The sequence below is a fragment of the Thalia democratica genome, chromosome 6 (assembly GCF_965202585.1).
Source record: "Thalia democratica chromosome 6, ktThaDemo2.hap1.1, whole genome shotgun sequence".
NCBI lineage: Eukaryota > Metazoa > Chordata > Thaliacea > Salpida > Salpidae > Thalia > Thalia democratica.
This window is the reverse complement of record NC_139170.1, coordinates 18,540,163-18,558,738: the sequence shown is the minus strand read 5'-3', so window position 1 is coordinate 18,558,738 and position 18,576 is coordinate 18,540,163. Positions and strand designations below refer to the sequence as shown.

Here is an 18,576-nt window from a genome sequence, read left to right as displayed (position 1 = left end):
CTATTAAAAATTATTCGTTTACTTCACTTTTTATAATGAGTATATTTAAATCCTGTAAAACTTTGTTTTTGCTTTGTTGATATTTAAAATTAAAACACAAATCGTTAATGTTCAAAAACATATTTTGTCAAAAGTAAACGTGTATAAAACCATACATGTAACTCAAAAACAATAGTTCATTTCTTAAACCTCTCGTTTTCTAACTAAAGTCAAAAGAATTGAAGAAACAAATCGAAAGCCAGTCTAATTATTTGATATTTCCAAGATTCATTAACACCCTAAAATGTTTATTGTTCTATGAAAAGTGTTATGCAATAATTTAAGTTAGTTACGCAAAAAAAAATTAAGACAACATTACTTTAGTATAGAAATGTTAACTTCAGATCACTTTTAGACTTGCACGCTACTTACTTGTACATATGATTTTTTTTTGTTTTATATTTTGTTGGCTAATTTAAATTTTTTTAATACTATTAAAAAACTTTAGGCCCTAACACATAACTTTTTTCATCATTACCAATATAAACAAATTTATCGCAGATATTTCTATCTTTAATACCACGCACATACGCGATTTAAAACTATCCAAAGTTAAAAAATACTATATTTAATTTTTGTTTGTAGAAGCTTGTACGTTCTTTTTAGAAGTTGTACGTTTTAGTTTTTTTTAGTTTAAAAAAATTTTAATGCACACTATTTAACTAAATTTTATAAGCTTTAATACTTTGTATGATATTTAAAACTTGTAAGTTCTACTAATTTCAAAAATGAATGTTTATAATTATATCAGCAAAGCATTACTACCGGTAAAAGTTTAGTTATTAATTAAAAACAAATCAGTTACAAGTTTTAGTGTAATTGCTTTAAGTATTAGATGAATAGTGAAGCATAGATTTAGTAGTTTAGTCCAAAAATAGTTAATTAAACTTATGATAAAAAATAGGTTTCAAAAAGAATTTAGTTGTGTAAACTCAATTTCTTTTTATTTTAAAGGTATTACCGTTTACTACTTTTATAAATATAAAAATTACGCAACTCTAAAACGTATCACTTTCTCTGACTTATTTATCTTTAAGCTAAAATTTTTGACTATTTTTAATTTGCAAAGATTAATTTTTTGTAAATAGATTTTTTTACAGTTTCAAAACTTAAGATAAAAGAAAACTATTGTAAATGTAATTTTTTAATATGTTCACAATATCGTATGTTTGGAATTGGAACGGGTCAAATATGCACTAAGACATTTTTGTACGAATGGACACTTTAGACAAAGGATCACTTTTGCACGAGAGTAAAAAAAGGTAAATTAAAAAAAAATAAGTTACCAACCGAGGGTTAGGGGTAACAGTGATAGTAAAAATAAAGAGAAAATAAATAATAAAAAAAATTCAATCTGTGTAAAAGTCTCCCTTCGTGCATATTTGACATCTACCTGTTTTGAATATTGTATGCACGTTGCTTGTTTTTCATAAAAGAACTGTTAGAAAAGACTAGGCGCAACGCGGGTGTTAAAACATGTATCCTTTTTTAGTTATATTCTATTATAAACTTAATAGTTACTTAACTTTAAAAATGAGTTCTGGAAAAGAAGTTTCTCTACCCCATGAAATTCTCATGATTTTTTTAATCTACAAGTACTATAAAAAATTATACAGGTAGAACATTCCAAAACTTATTTTCTTTATCGCCCACTTAGTATAAAATCCTAAAACAAACTTTCCCCCACTACTTAAACTTAGAAAGTAGTGTTTGAAAACTCCTGCTGTAAAATATCAGTTCCTAATTTACACTCTTTTGTAATTTCAATTTTGTTTTGTATAGTTACATGGTTAATATAAGTAATGTACATTTGATATTATTTTTCTAAAAGAAGTCAGTGATACTATTAATTTTATAGTTAGCGATTCATAACTATCAAAAAAATATTTGTTATTAATTAGCTTTTTATAGATATTTGTTTAGAGCTTTTGCATTTATTGTGTTAGTTTTAAGGAATTTAAACCTTAAAGTACTTCGCTAAATTTAAGTTAAATATTTTTTTACAAACTTCAGAAAAATTAAAAACGCGCGACGGTGGTTAAAGCTAAGAAGCTATTTTTCTGTACTTTCTTTTTATGTGATTTGCTACGTACTCAAAAAGTTAAACTAAGCTCTACTACAAAATTTTGTTTTTTGAGGGGCAACAGATGCACCAAAATGGTCATCTGTGCTATTAATTCATATAAAAATAATTTTCTATTTAAAACTTGAAAAAACAAAAAATAGTATGTTGTCTTAGTTTTTAAAAATGTCAAAATATCTATTAACTTAGTCAGCAAGAAAAAAACTATTTTGGTTTATTTTTTTTTAATAAAAAAGAAAACACAATAAAAAAAACAGGATGTTAGCTAGTATTGTTAATTCGGGAATAAACACCAATTGCACATACATTTGTATGGTTGAATTTCAAATCAAAACTCTACTTTAGCTTTATCGAATAAAAAATTGTTTAGTTTGAGTTTATAAGTAAATATAACAGGAATTCAAAAAATAAAACAAGCTTGGCTATGAAATTTCATATGCAAACAAAACTGATTTATCAGGCAGACAAAGTTCAATTTATTTTAAATGCTTCCTTTTACAAAGAAATATAAAGGTATAAATTAACAGAAAGGTTTATTTTAAACTTTATTGGAAAACATTTTTAGTCTTAGTTTTGATTCTATACTTTTTAGTATAAAGTTTATATTAAACAAAGTTGAATTAGTTAGTAAGATCTCTAGAAGTTATAAAATTATTTTGAGTATGTGTAATAAGAAACTTACAAGTCAAAATCAAAACTTGTGTTTATCAACTATACTTTTGATAAAAAGATATTAATATTTTCAAGCGAATTTGAAGAAATTAAGTAATACACAAAACAAACAAGCTACACAGCATTTTTATGTTCAAAACTAGTAAAAGGAAGTTGACATAAGTTAGAAAACTGTATGAATTAAAGTTGTCAATACTTAAACGCTTAATTATCAAAGTTTTATTCAACGACTGTTACTTTGGCTTAAACTATTTCTCCTAAAGGAATTTTAAGAGCTTAACTTACTAATAACAATACTAAAGTAACAATCGTTTAATATAAGTTTGAAAAGGAAGTTTATGCTGCTAAAAAATTAAAAACACACCTTTAATAAACAAATATTTCTAAGTTTAAAAACAAACAAGCCTTAATTACTAATTCATTCCAAAGATTTAACATAAATCCTATTTAACTAATGGTCATTTCTCATATGGCCTACTAAAGTATCAAAAACGGTGTAAAATTCAAACTACTGGTCAACAGTAGCTTTCGTTGAGAACATTTACTCTTTTCTCATCAACGTCATTTAAAGGTACATAGTACATGTTGTCAGCATCAAGTGGAAGTTTGTGCTCGTCGAAAACTTGACGTATCATGGCAGTGAGAAGCGGCGGCTCCGGATATGATGGAAATTCCCTTTTCATGACTAGAGCCTGCAGCCAATCATCGAGGACTTTGAAGGACGGCCTGAATAAAATGAATACACTTATTTAAAGCTTTTACAGTAATTAAAACTTTGCGAAACATTTTTTGATAGTATTTATTTAAATTTTAAAAATACGTTAATTTAAAAAACATTACCTATTATCAGGATCTACAGATGCAGACTTGACGGCAATGGCAAAAAGAAAAGATGGACATCCGCAATCGTTTAAATCAAATTGGTCATAAAAAGCACGTACATCTAACCCGAAGTCATGAGATCTTCTTGGCAAAATATCTGGATCTGCTTCAACTCTACCGATGATCTCGCAACAAACAATTCCTGAAATATTGAGATATTTTTTGTGTGTATGTAAATTTTTTAATCTATCAACTAGATCTCATTAAACTTTACATGGGCTTTATTTAAACCCTAAAAATATTGGTCAGGGTAAATAATATTAGATATAAATTTACACCAGTGTAAAAAAACTTTTTTTGTTTTAGATATTCTAAACACGAGTGTAAACTTAGCTTGAGAGCGTTTTTTAGGAATTTTATAAAAATATCCAACTTAAGACCCAATTATTTTCCTTATCCTGATAGCTATTTAAAAACTTTTTTTTTTATTCTAGAGAACGGTCCTTTGTCTTTAATTTAAAAAAATCTATTGAATTGGTGAGTGGGGCTTATTTTAAAATGTTGTGTATTTTTTATATTTTTTAATTATACAACCTTTTACTTAAAAATAATATTTTTTTTCAAAATACTTTTTTTTATACATACTTATTAAAATAAGTTTTAAGATGTTGTGAATTTTTTTTTTTAATTTTTTTTTATACCATAAGCCTGAATAACCTTTTCAGAAAAGTTCCAATTTTGAACGATTTTCGTTTTTTAGATATACAACTTTTTATGTAAAAATAAAAAATATTTTGTAATTTTGAACTTTAACAGATTTGTATAGTTATCTTTCATGAAGTTGTGAAATTTTTTTCTTAGTTTATTATTACTTTTAAAAATTTAGACCCATACAAGTTTTACCTAAATTCTTAGTAACGCTATTTGAGGGATTTCTTGCTCAAGTGCTAAGAGTTTAGGTAAAACTTGTATAGGTCATATATTTTAACTTTAACTTTCCTAACTTTAAAAATGTTTTTGTTTAAAAATTACTTCTAAACAATTTTGACCTATAATTTAGCTTGGAATCTTTTCAAATTTATCAAAACTAATAAATTATATTGTACACTTTATAACAAACCGAATGCAAAAACATCAACGAGTTCCGTGTACGGCATCTCAGACGTCATTTCCGGAGCCATCCAATAAGGAGCACCGACTATTGTGTAACGCTTCTTTCGCGCCCCTTTTCCACGAAACCTGCCTCCTTTCTTGGAAGAACACGTCGTGTTGGGTATAACTCGTGCGAGACCGAAATCAGCAACTACTACAGTGCCGTTCTGTAGGATTTAAATAACAAAAAGTTTAGAATTTTTTCTAAGTGAACTTTGCTTTGCAAAAATACTTGTTTTTGAAAATAGAAAATACAAACTTCTTTCACGAAACAGTTGCTCGTGTTGAGATCTCTGTGCACAATGCTCATACTGTGCAGATAACTCATTCCGCTGCTTATGTCGCTTGTCATTTTCAAACGCGTCGTCCATGACAATTTAATTTCCTGGTTTTGCAGAACACCTGAAAAATAAGTAAAAAATTGCGTTTGTTAAACAACTACACTCAATAAAATAACCCTAAATAACTATATTGTACGTAAAACTTCATATTTTGGTATAAAAGCAGTAAATCATTTTTTATACACAATAGTTTTTGCTTCAAAGCTTATTATATACGTAGGAAGAATCACGATCTTGCTCTACTTTATAATTTGTGAGGAGTAGATTGCTAAATTTTTTCTCAAGGTACTTAAATAATACTTATTTTATGTAAATCAAAGACTTAAAATTTCAACATAAAACTTTAATATATAATAAATAAACTAGTAAGTAAAATCAGTTTCAGCTTTATTGATAAATGTATAGGTTTGTAACATAAGCTTTAGCATTCGAACCTTTTTTTAATTAAAGTAAAACAAATAGTGAGCTATTATTTAAATTTCTCCCTAGTTTTTGTTTGAATAAGGTTATATTTTATGATTTTAAACGTAGTTCAAACACTCACAGCAATAAAGCTTAGATGACGTTTGAAACTTTTGTCAATAGATTAAAACATTTGACGTTAATAAAGGACGACTAACACGGTGCCCTGAAGTCTACCTGCGTGCCCGTATTGTAACTTTTATACAAATAGTGAGTTTAATATTTAATTCTTTTTTACAATTACACATTGAGATCATATATTGACTTAGTCAACTTGGTAGTGATTATAATGTCAAAGTTAATTTTAAAAGTATATATTTACAAATAGTTTTCTTATTAGATTTTTATAATAGAAGTTGTATCTCCTTTTAGTTAAAATGTAAATTTAGAAAACTACTAAGCATTGTTTAAACATTTTTTTGAAAACAAATTTAAGTTTTACCTTAACATACCAAAAATAGCTAGGTGTTTCTTTTAATCGTGAAAAGTAGTAATTATACGACTAATAAAAAGACTCCAAAGTATGTTAATAGAGCAGCCTTTTATATTTTGCACAAAAAATCTCAAGTTGTACGATAATACTGACAATGATAGGACTATAACTACTAATAAGTTGTTTTTATTAGGAACATATCAATTTCTTAAATTTTAATGGGAACTGTATAGTTTAAATAACTATTGTATTTAATATTAGTTTATAGAAATTTTCGTTTTTCGTACTCTATAAAAGTATTCGTTTTAATTTGTATTAAATATTTTTATTTATAGTTCAACAACGAAAAAGGTTTTTAATACTAAGTTTAAAACTACTTATAACTACGCTCTTTTAAACTGTGTTCAATATGCATAAATTCGCGATTACCACTTTACATATTAAAACAAACTATAATGTTTCTTTGGCTTCACGAATTAAAATTTTATCTATTGAGGGAAACAACTTTTTTTCAGATAAATTTATGGATAGATTAATATTAGTTAGATTTTTGTTTATCTTAACTTATAATTGACTTAAGCTTTTCATTTAGTAAATTCTAATACTTTTTTATCATAATAAATCTAATAACTTACAAATAAAATTCGAGAACAATTTAATTTTTTACCTGTAGTCTTTACAACATTTTTTTTTCAGTTAATAAATCATTAAAAACTGTTAAAAGAGAAATTTTTAATAAAAACCATTTTTTAACAAACTCACTGCTTAATGTACCGCGTTCAACAAACTCAGAAACGATGCTTAGGCGCTTATCTTCTTTGAATAAAATACCCAGAAATTTCACAACGTTTTGATGTGATAGATGTTTCATTACTTTAACCTAAAAATATTTGAATTTCAATAAAATACTACAGATTCTATTTCTATAAGATTTTAATAATTTCAAAACTATATACAATCGTTTTTTATCAGTTAGTAATAAAATCTCTGTAAATAAAAACTTATTTTGTAACTAAGTCCTTGTCCTTTTTTGATTCAACAAAATATTGTTTGACTTTAAGAATTAAAGTTGTTTTTTCATATCTTAAAGAAATTTAGAATTCTATAAAAAACTCATTGATATTTGTGTCATTTATTATAAATATCTGATTTTAAATATTTTGTTCATTATAAAAAACATCGCAAAAAAAAATTACTTCTTTCAGAAATGAGTTTTCGGTTTCTGGGTCTAAAGAATTGAGTTGTTTGACGACCATCACTTCTCCAGTCTCTCTTAGAGTCGCTTTGGTAACTGTTCCAAAAAATCCCTGTCCTAATTCCTCACCCCATATTAGATCACACGCACGAAACACCCTGAATTTTATTGTATACAAATATATAAACTATTGAAGTTAATTTTGACGGCATGTATGAATTACTTTATGTTTTTTTAGTTTAGTATCTCAATTTATGTATAAATGGAAACAGTTTTTTACTAAAAAAAAAAGCTTATCTAATTGATACTTATATATGAATTTTAACAAAAGTATCACTGGTATGTTTTATTAGTTTTTACTGCATTAAAATTAAATTTAGAGTAAGAAAACGATTTTTTTTAATTAGTTCTAATAACAACTAAACTTTTAGTTTAATGTATAAAACTTCTGTGTACACTTTGAAAAAAGTTTTCTAAAAACAACTATTAGTATTTTACTTAATTATAAGTTGGTTTGTATTCAAAATCTATAGAAGTTTTTTTTTCTATACTAAAGGTTAAACTTTTTATAAATAAATTTAACATAATATACTTTCATACATAAAAAAAATAGTTATACTTGTACAACAAAAAAAAACATTTATTTGTTAAAATATGCAGTTAAAATAAAATAAAAACAATTTTAAAAAGTATTTTAAAAGGTATAAGTAAAAATATTAAAAGAACTATTAAGATTTAATTGTCTTTGTAAGTTTTTTTATAAAAAAAGAGTTAATGTATATTTTTTGATTAACTATTGTACTTAAGAAAACTACAGTAAAACAATTCTTGAGTAGTCTGATAATAAGAAAATCATTATATATATTATTTGTATAGAGCCGTGTTAGTTCCAATGTTTCAAGTAAAAGTTAAAACATTTTGAACAGTTTTCAAATTTGGTTTTACCTATGTTTGAGTGAACTATTAAAAAAAAAGTTGACAACATGTATATTGAAAAGATATTATCATTTAAAATTTTAGATATTAGCTATGCTTAATAACAAATACGCTAACGAAACAACTTCATTATAATAAAGTAAAAATAATCTTTAAGTTCTCATTTGTGAACTAATAATGTTTTCCTTTATTATTTTATTGACAAAGTTAAACTTAGTATAACATTAGTCAATGCGCAGTTACAAATTAAAAACTCTGTCTAAATATTTTATTATATAACGATAGAACACGACGTTATTTCTAATAATTTATTATTTTTAAACAGTTTTTTTACTAAACTATTTTTAATTTAAATTAACTTAGATACTGAATAAGGCTGACTTAAATTTTTGAGACACCATTTATTGTTATATAAACTTCAATATTTTATTAGAATATAATTTTGAAGAGTAGCCATTTTATCACAATATCTAATCATTCGTGTTTCCACGATAATGAGTTTTGAAGCGATTGAATTCAAATCTAAAATAATTATGGCATAATTAAATTAAATTCAAAAACGTTTAAACTTTAGAAAAACAATTTTTAACCTTTAACTTTGAAGCAAATCACATAAAATTCTTATAGCATTTTATAACGGTGTTTATTAAGTTCAAATTTATAAATATAACTTCGACGATTTTTTCACTTTGTGTTTTTAAATTTGTAGCACTACATTTTCGAGTGCTTTATTATATAACTAAAAGCATGTAGTACTTTATTTTTAAAAAATAATTAATATATACAGCAATACAATTTTTTCTTAGTTAAAAAACTCTGCTTAAAAAACCTAGCTTTAAATAGAATTTGAAAAACTTAGACATCAAATAGATTGTTTTTTGTACATGTGTGGAAATATACCTGTGATTATACGATTTTCTTGCGACGGCCTTCATCGATTCGCTTCTAACAAGATCTGAATTTTCGGTGTTTCTGTTTGGAAGTGCAGCAGCGAAGTTGGTGACTTGTTGGTGGTTGTTGAGCAGCTGAGTTTCGGAAAGTGGTGCGTCGGCCAAGCTATTTCGATGACTGCAAATAAAAAAACTTTAGTTTGCTGTACAACTCAAACAAGGTTTGCACTTTATGTATAACTTTTTTTTTACCTATTTCCAAGTACTGATTAAAAATTATGAGTTTAATTTATAAAACATGTTATTTATATTAGCATAAAACTTATATTGAATTGCACAACTTACTTTGTATTTAAAAATATTAAGCTAACATAGTAATAATTTAAGTATATTAAAATAATAAAAAATATATCAAAGTTAAAAAACTATAAAGCTAGTTTTTAAACCTTTAAAAAACAAGAAAATATTTTGAAAAAAATTAAAAAAAGTTATTAATGCTTTAGTTTCTCTTTTTTGCCTCATAAATTTTTTATCAAAATTTAAACAGTGCTTGTGTTACGATGAAACTTATTATTAGTTAATAAACAAACAAACATACCTATCTCTTATATTTCGCATAATTCCTTCATATTTTAAAGATTGACATCTGCGGACTGGAGATACCTTATAGTTTTATTTTTTGTTTAATTAAAATCATTATAACACTAGAAAACATTCTTCTGAACACATTAACTAGTTTGCATTAATATGGTAAAAAAGGGTAAACCATTAATATAAAAAAAATAAAAAAAGTAAAGCTATATGAAAAATTTAGTACTTTGCTTTAAAGTTTACAAACACACAAAATTTGAAACGCATTAAATTTCATATAGGTCTACAGAAACTTATAAATTCTTTAAGTTCAGACCTTATTTGCTAGCTCAAAACTTTTAAATGCGCTTTTTACTAGAATTATCAATAAACTAGGACGAAAACAGTTAAAACCCTAATTTATTTTTCTCCTTACGTTTGTTTGCCTTTAGTAATATTTTGCGATTTAAAACGTAGTTCAAACATTCACAATAATAAAACTCTGACGAGGTTTAAAACTTTTGTCAACAGATTAACAACTTATATACGTTAATGAACGAAAACTAGTACTAATAAAAATAGATGTAAATAATTTAAAAGTAAAGTACTAATCTTATTATAGCTAAAATAAAAATTAAAAGTCCATTAACATAATTTTGTTGAAAAATTATCTACAACTTGTCGAAAAAGCTAACAAGAGTAATACTTGAAAAGCTTTTAGAAAAACTTGATAGCTAAAATTAAGCAACTTTATACACTTTATCAGAAATATCAAAGATTCAAAATAACTATTACTACTCTTTTCGACTTACCGATTCAGACTTATTTTTGATTTTATAATTTTCAAAAGTAATATTTTCTTCATCGCTGCTTGTGCCAACGAAGCGGTCAGGAAGTGTGGAGTAATTGTCAAGTCTTTTGAACCTCCTCCGCTTCTTGTTCTTTCTCCTTAGTATTGATTCTTGACTCCGCAGTTTGGGAATTGCAAAAACGAATTCGTCCTTTTCACGTGTGCTTACCACATAAGGAGTTTTCTCATCATCAAGCTGTATTTAAGCAAGAACAATTTAATATAGCTTAATATGTCTTTAAGTCTTTAAAAATATTTTAATTGCATTTTAAAGACATGACAGAATTTTAAATACGTATTTAAACAAAACTTATTTAATTCAAAAAAAGCAAGCATGTATTTTTGAATAAAAAAATCTTTTTTTAAAGATAGCTTAATTTGAATTACTTATATTCCAAACATTTCTACAACTTATAACTACTGCTGCTTTTACTAAACACTTCTGACAAAAGTAAGTGGAACAAGAGCTGCTTAAAACTGCAATAGCGTAGGAGCATAGTCTGGTTAGCATCAGTAATAACTTAAACAACCGTTTAATTTTTCATGAGTTGTTCGGCGCCTATTTTTAAGAATAACACTTAAACGTTTATTTTTAAAGAATTGACAGCTTGAGAATAAAGCTTATTAAAAGTTTTTATAAGATTTGTAGACCGTAAACAGGAAGTTTTAAAAGCTTGAGTCAAATAAAGCTACTGAATTTTTGTGTTACATAAACACAAACTACTTGCTGTTTAATAAAGCTAATTAGCTATAAAAAAAATTTTTTAGTTCAAAATATAATTCAAAAAAAAATTTTCAAAATGTTTAAAACAATATACCTTCAAACCTTTATCATTAAATATTGGCTTTTATGCTTTCTTTAAACTATTTTTACTTAAATACTTATAATTCTTTCATAATATTTTACAAAAAATAAACTGGTTGAAGTTGCTTTGTAGAAACAACAAAAGTCTCGGAAAAAACTACAAACAACTGTGTTCAAAAAAAAAAACATTTAATTAAATACTTGTTCATTTGATGACTGGGCGCTAGCTTCATCAAGTGTGGTGGAGCTTTCCTCGTCATTACTACTTTCGTTTTGACTCGAACATTTTTTTAAACCCTCAGCGTCAGTCGTTTCAACGATAACTTCGCTAAAAATGTCGTCATCGACTTTGCCAAAGGCCAGGCCGAGTTCAATTGTCGTGTCAGAGTTTTGGGAATCGGAAGTAGATGAGAGATTAGGAACTCCATTTGTTACGTCATCGCTCGACTTATTTTCAGGCTTGATGGTTTCGGGTTGGTCGTCTGACGTCAATAATTCGTCACTGGTAGCATTGTGAGCACAATCTTTTGGTTTTTGCGAAGCTTCAAGACAGAGAGGTGTTGAAGATGTTCTTCTGACAGTAACTTTTAATGGTGCTTGATCATTTGCAAGCCTGTCAACCTGATTCACAATAAAAAATGTATTTAGTATTAAATTTTCTTTTTAATATAAACAAACAGTTAATAAAAAACTTTTTCAAAAGGTTCTAGTATTTTACCTATGGTAAGTTGTATGCCAGCTTAAAACTTAAGTAATTAAAAAACAGTCAGATATAGTATTAAAGTCTATTAATAATATGAAACAAATAAATTATCATAACAATATTGTTAAGGAATTCATATGTATTTTTAAAAGTTTACAAAAATAAATATTTTTTCTCAATTAATATCTATTGTAAAAGAAAATACTTACTAAAAATGTCTTTTTCAGCATTTTAATTAATTCTAAGAAAAGTCTTAAATTTAATTATGATCTACCTACGTCAAATTTTCTAGAAATAAGTAAAAAAAATTATAAATTTTGTTAGTTTAATATGTTTGTTTTTTAATTTATCGTTTTTTTTTTTTGGTTATGTCTTTTTTCAGCATTTTAGTTAATTCTAAGAAAAGTCTTAAATTTAAGTTATGATCTACCTACGTCAAATTTTCTAGAAATAAGTAAAAAAATATATAAATTTTGTTAGTTTAATATGTTTGTTTTTTAATTTATCGTTTTTTTTTTTTGGTTATTCATTCAAATCTTATGCTCTAAAAGCTTATACAAATAAACAAATACTTTCAATATTATTTTTAGAATAGTAACATTTTACTAAAATACTTCACTGACTTACGCGTTTAAAAAATTTTGTATCTACAGAAAAATAAAATAAACTTGTTTTGGCTAAAAAACAAAAAGTTCAGCTTAGTAGACAAAGAAAAGTACTCAAAACAGAATTATTGGAAGGAGCTTTGAAGTATACTTATAAAAAGAGTATTTGGACGTTAGTAAAACTTTGTTTTGTACGGTTTAAAAATGTACACTTAAAAGTAAACTTAAAGCAAAGCTTTATTTGCAGTAATGAAAATAATTTTTACATATTTCAAACTTATCTCCGAACTTTATCAACAACAAAAAAGAATACATGTAATTTTTTAAAAAGACATAACATTATATGTTAAATACATTATTCTTTATACATAAGTTTTTGTAGCTTGGAATTTCCCTTCAAAACGATACATCTACAATCATGTAAAATATGTACTTAAAACTATTTAGTTGTACTTTAACGATGAATCAAATGACTTTCTTAAGTTTGCAATCAGTAAAAAATCATCTTTTATTAACTGCCTTTAATTTATTGAAATTTTATTTGAACTATGTTTAAATTGAAAAGTGTATAAACATTCACAATTATTAACTGACAAACAGCCGATGGTATTTTTTACAATCATTTCTTTAAAACTATATAAACAAAATTTTGAGTTTTTTCACATAAACCTGGCTTGCTTATTGCATGTAAGTAACATTTTGAAACCTAAATAAATAAAATGCATGTATATCTTTCTAAATAATCTTACAGCCAAAGCTAAAAACATTTACATGAAAAAGTAGACTAAAATGAAAAAAACAGTTTTTAGTTTTTATAACTAGACATTTCATTGCTAATCAAATAAAGCTTCGACGTTTTATTTTACAATCTTTTTAGATACTTCATAAATATTATCTAAATCATCTTTTTTTTTTAATTTATAATCATACAACTTACTAATGCATGTTCAATTGAACTCGCTTTTATATAAAGTAAAACCTTTTTGAAACCATAACAAGTAAAATCTACAAACCAAGTCTAACACATTGTTGTTTACAGCAAGTCCATTAACTTGTAGAAATACATCTCCTATTTGCAAACCTGTCTTTAGAGTAGTGTTTGTGAATCTGTTAACAATTAATATACATTTTATTCTTATTCGTTCACAATATAATTGAATTACGTTACAAGTTAACAATAAAGTTAGCATTATTTTAGGCAGAAATGCAATTCAAGTTGTCAGTTATAAATATATTTATGATTAATTTTTGCTGTTATTAAAAGAAATAAAATATGTTAAAACATTTGATAACTTTTTACTATACTAAAAATTAAACAAACAATACTTCTAAGAAATACAACAACAAAATCTACAAAGTGATAACAAAATAACAGCTGATAAGACTTTATTGCTTTAAAAATTGAGTGAAAACAGCTTTTTAAAAATTAACTATAAACAAAATCAGCACGAAAAATTTACAACAGACGTTCTAAAACTAACAATAGCAAGACCTCTATTTTGCATGTTTTAATACTCACCGCAAAATAATTTATATTGCAGTGTAAGACCACACAAAGTGGTTTAAAAGTAAACAAGATGGTGAGATTAAGATTAAATTACAATAATGTTCGCGAAAAATAAAGTTAGATATTTTTTTTTCTTTTACTGAACATATTTTATTGGTTTTTTTTTTTGTACAAGCTTCCATATTTAAAAGTGTACGAGATTTTTGTTTTAACTAAACTGAATTTTATAAATTTACAAAAAACATGGAATACTTTATGTCTCAACTATGAGAAAATGACAAAATAAAAAATACATGATAAAAAGTTTACGGAAAGTCATGATTATTTCACAATTTTTAACGTAGTTTTCAGAACTATGCAAACTTATTTTACAAGTATATGAGCTAAGAAGTGTTTTCATAACCTTCTTATATAAAAAAAGCTCGAAAACATAGTAAAAGCGTGGTCAAAGTTAGTAGCATGTTTAAAGTAACGCTTGAATTGCTTTAATTAATCAATACTTTAAAAATTTATGTAAACCAAAACAAACTGTGCATTTCTATACTTATGTTCGTTTCAAAGATTTTCTTATAATCTAAAACACACAACTTTGCTTTGTTAACCGGTCATCCATACAGGTTTATTTCTAAACTTAGCTTATACTCAAAACGTTCTACAAGTGCTTTTATCAAGATTAAACTACAAATATTTTACACCGCAAATTAAATTCTTTACAAAAATATTGACACATAATAAAAATATATTAATAAACTCCTTAAGTATAAAAGAAAATAAAAATCAGCATTGAAAGCTTTAATTAAACTTTTTGATTTGTACTTTTTTTTTATATAGTTTGTATTAATTTGTTTTATGTAGTGTTAGGCTGTCTATTAAGTTTTAATATTTAAACGTGCAAATTTAAAGTTTAAAAACCACAATCATAGTACTGAACTAAACATTTAATCTTAAAGTCTGAGAACATCACTTGTAAAGTTATTGAGAAAAGTACTCTTTTTTATGAAATAAATTAATCACTAAAATATATAACTTTTACAAACTATTCTATATAAAAAAAAATTATATAATTGATTTTACTCGTCGGCCAACTTTTTTAAACCATGACAATTATTTTTGTAATTAAATAGTTAAAACCTAGAAAGTAGAAACAAAATAGCATTTTGAAAAACATTCTTCTTAAGTTTTGCTAATAATTAAAATTGATTAATTAAAAACATGTCCACATTTTTTTGTAAAATATTACTGGTAATAAAGAAGCTTCGAAAATATAAAAACTTTTTTAAAGGGAATTGAATAAATTTCTCACCTAAATACATAAACTAATAGTGACGTAATAAGCTAAAATTTCCGGAATGAAAAGCTTGTAGACGACATATCACAAGTGTTTCAATGCATAAAATAACCTTACACAGCTTATAGAAAAAACCAGACTTATTTTAATATCAAGTACTGTTATGTGGCAGAATATTGTTTAATAAAGTTAAAAACCAAAAAAATTCATGTTTTTGTTAAAAAAAAAAGTATATAGAGTGTAAATAGTTTGGTTTGAAGTTTAACTATATAGTTTTTAGAACATTTCGATGAAGCTTTTCTTTGAAAAGTCTGTAATATAATTTACTTGACCAAAAGTTGAAAATACTAAAAGTGGTAAGTATTTAATTAAACGGCCGACAACAAGTAAACCAAATGACTCACCCGAGTAGCATTTGTCTGCTTTTCATTTTCCTCACGCCGTTTTTATTTGTGCTTAGATTTCCCTTCTCCTTACCAACAATCAGCCCGTACGCCATCGAACAATGTTGGAAGTCTGGACCTTTGGTTGAAACAGATTAAGTCAAACTAGTTTATAAAACAAACGGCAGCTAACTTATACGGTAAAAGTCGTAATTTCTTGATTTGAAACAGTTTATTTTACATTTCAATTTTAAATACCTCCTTGTAGTTGGTAACTTTAAAGCTAATGTAAATAAAGAAAATTTGTAAAACATATAGACTATAGAAAAATAAGTTTAATACGGGAATAAACTAAAAATAGTTATGTTATGATTACATAGTTTATACCTTCAGGCGGAATAGAATGGTCGTGACAAGGGTAGAAGTCCACAACAACAACCAGTTTACATTCGTTTTCTATTGTTTGTTCTGCTCTTGAAGACATCTTAATCAATTATTTAATTAATTTCAACAATATAAGTTTTTTATTCAGCAAAATTATTTATTTTATTCAATACACTAATTAACCTAAAAGTGGGTAAATCGTAGATTTTTTACATATTGCTTTAAGTTGACAGCAAAATTTAAAAATTTTCAAAAATGTTTTAGCTAACTATGTGCTGATTTATAAAAAGACAAAGTTTTCATATCAAAATACTTTCGTTCAAGCGTGGGATTAAAAGTAACAAGTATGTTATAGCAAAGTTTGATTAATTATTTTAATTAATCTTACCGAAGCACATTTGTTGCAAAATATGTTGATAAGATTATCATTTGTGTCAATGTACAAACTGTAAAGGTCATCATCAGAAATACACAGCTGGCAGCAGCAACATTGAAAACATTCTGGGTGAAAACGGTGCGTTCCAGCAATCTGATTAAGTGTTTTTTTCTACATTATTTTAAATATCTAAGCGTCTACGAAAAATACAAAGCAATTAAACACGTATAATTTTTTTAATGAGCTTATTTATACCTTCATTTAAAAATTAAGTATTTCTTTTATTACTTTTCTTTTTATATTTCAAATTTTATTTTCATGTATTTATGAAATTAACTGATCCTGATCAACTAACTAGTAAGGTTTGGTTCTAAGAAAACTAGTTGTCTAAAAACGCTTGCAGCTTAAATTGCTGCTGCAATACATAAAAAGAGATCGCTGAAATAATGAATATTTTATAAAATTAGGAACATTGGCGAAGGCGCCGTCAGACACATTAAAAGTTTTTCTTCAAATAAAATCGAAAAGAACATAAATTATTAAAACCGTAAACTAAGCAACTAATTTTAATAAGTAATATTTATATTCAAGTTAAAAGCAGCTAACCAGGATAGGACCAAATATTTGTTGGTTACATTTGAAACAATTTTGCACAAATAGTAGTTCATAATCTTCTTCACAATAGTTAAGATCCTTATTTACATAAATTTCTGTTTCTTTTAGTTTTCTTTTGCACTTAACACACCTATGAATTTTGTGTACAATTAATTTTCAATTTAAATTAGAAACAATTGATTAAAAAGCTGAAAGTAAACAAAGTTACCAAGCACAATTTTTAAGTAACTTTACAACTTGTAAACTAATTAACATAAACATTTAAAGTTTTATAATACTTCTTTTGGACATTAAAAATGTTTACAAGCACAGATAAGAGCTTACGTTAAAGTGTTTTTTAACATTAGAAAATTTACGACTTTTAGTTAGTTTTACTTCACCAACCTTTTCTGCAAACCATCATTGAGAGACTTGTTTTCCTGCCGCGTCCAAAAGTTCTGCAACTTTGTAAACTCTTTCTGAAAGCTGATTTTTGAACGTGGTTTCGTATTAAAGCTTGCTCCTGAATCATTGCATCCAAGACGGTTAGACATCAAAGTGGCTCCAAAAATACGACTGACCGATTCTAAACGTTCGTTTGCAACAATGCTATGATTCTCTACCGTTTGTGATTCAGCATTCGGTAAAGTAAATGTTTTGTGACGGTGTTTCCGTTTGTTACTTTGCAATGTGATGTCATAACTCAGTGTATGATTTACACTAGAGGCAGCAATAGACTTTTCTTTGTCTTCAGTATAAGTCTCTTTTTTGGAGCTTAGTTTAATCAGCGCTGACTTAAACGATTTAAATTTTGAGTTTTTATTTTCAGAGGGGCACTCTTTTTTGTTTGTAAGACTTTGCTTATTTTCGCTTTGATTTTTTAAAATTTTGCTTTCCCAAAGTCGTCGCAAAAACTCTACTCTTGTGTTGCCTAAAACCATGCTTGCTTCGTTAGCCGTAAGCTCTACTGATGTTTGCGTTGTTTTCATTCATGTGCAGCATTTATAAACGTGTGATGTACAACTTGATACGTTTTTTAGTTTTAAGATGGCTATTAACGTTATGCAAGAAACTAAGTCTGAAAATTTTATTGTTAAACACTATACAAAATTAAACAATTTCTTAAACTTTTATATAATGTTTAACTTTTATATCGATACAATTGTTTTTATAAAGTTATTTGTATTTTAAGCATTTCATGGTAAGCGAAACATATTGATGATCATTAATACATTTACAAAAAATTGATTGAAAAATTTTAAAATACTCAAACTCATTCATTTCTACTAAAGTCAGATAAAAGTAAATCGAAATAACTATATCTACCAAAAAAATTAAAGTATTTAAGTTTTAAGTTGTAAAAAACTCTATTTTATGTATTTATCGAGTTAAAGCTACAATATTTTTGTAGATTTAAAACTTAAAATTTTTACTACATAATAAACAGTTAAATCGGTTTTAAGCTAAGTTCCCAAAATTTTATTCA

General features: G+C 25.8%; 1 protein-coding gene across 1 annotated transcript; it reads right to left on the bottom strand.

Moving 5' to 3' along the window:
• Positions 1 to 2,326: 2,326 nt before the first annotated feature.
• Positions 2,327 to 18,210, bottom strand: LOC145837786 (LIM domain kinase 1-like). The gene is made up of 16 exons (XM_082945230.1): positions 17,496 to 18,210; positions 17,103 to 17,241; positions 16,509 to 16,649; positions 16,124 to 16,220; positions 15,758 to 15,875; positions 13,572 to 13,665; positions 11,452 to 11,871; positions 10,408 to 10,641; positions 9,624 to 9,688; positions 9,036 to 9,203; positions 7,201 to 7,357; positions 6,767 to 6,884; positions 5,028 to 5,170; positions 4,737 to 4,935; positions 3,635 to 3,818; positions 2,327 to 3,520 (listed from the first exon to the last, which is right to left on the bottom strand). Exons 1-16 carry the CDS (start codon positions 18,077 to 18,079, stop codon positions 3,310 to 3,312), a joined length of 3,072 nt encoding a protein of 1,023 aa, XP_082801356.1. The 5' UTR covers positions 18,080 to 18,210; the 3' UTR covers positions 2,327 to 3,309.
• Positions 18,211 to 18,576: the final 366 nt, after the last annotated feature.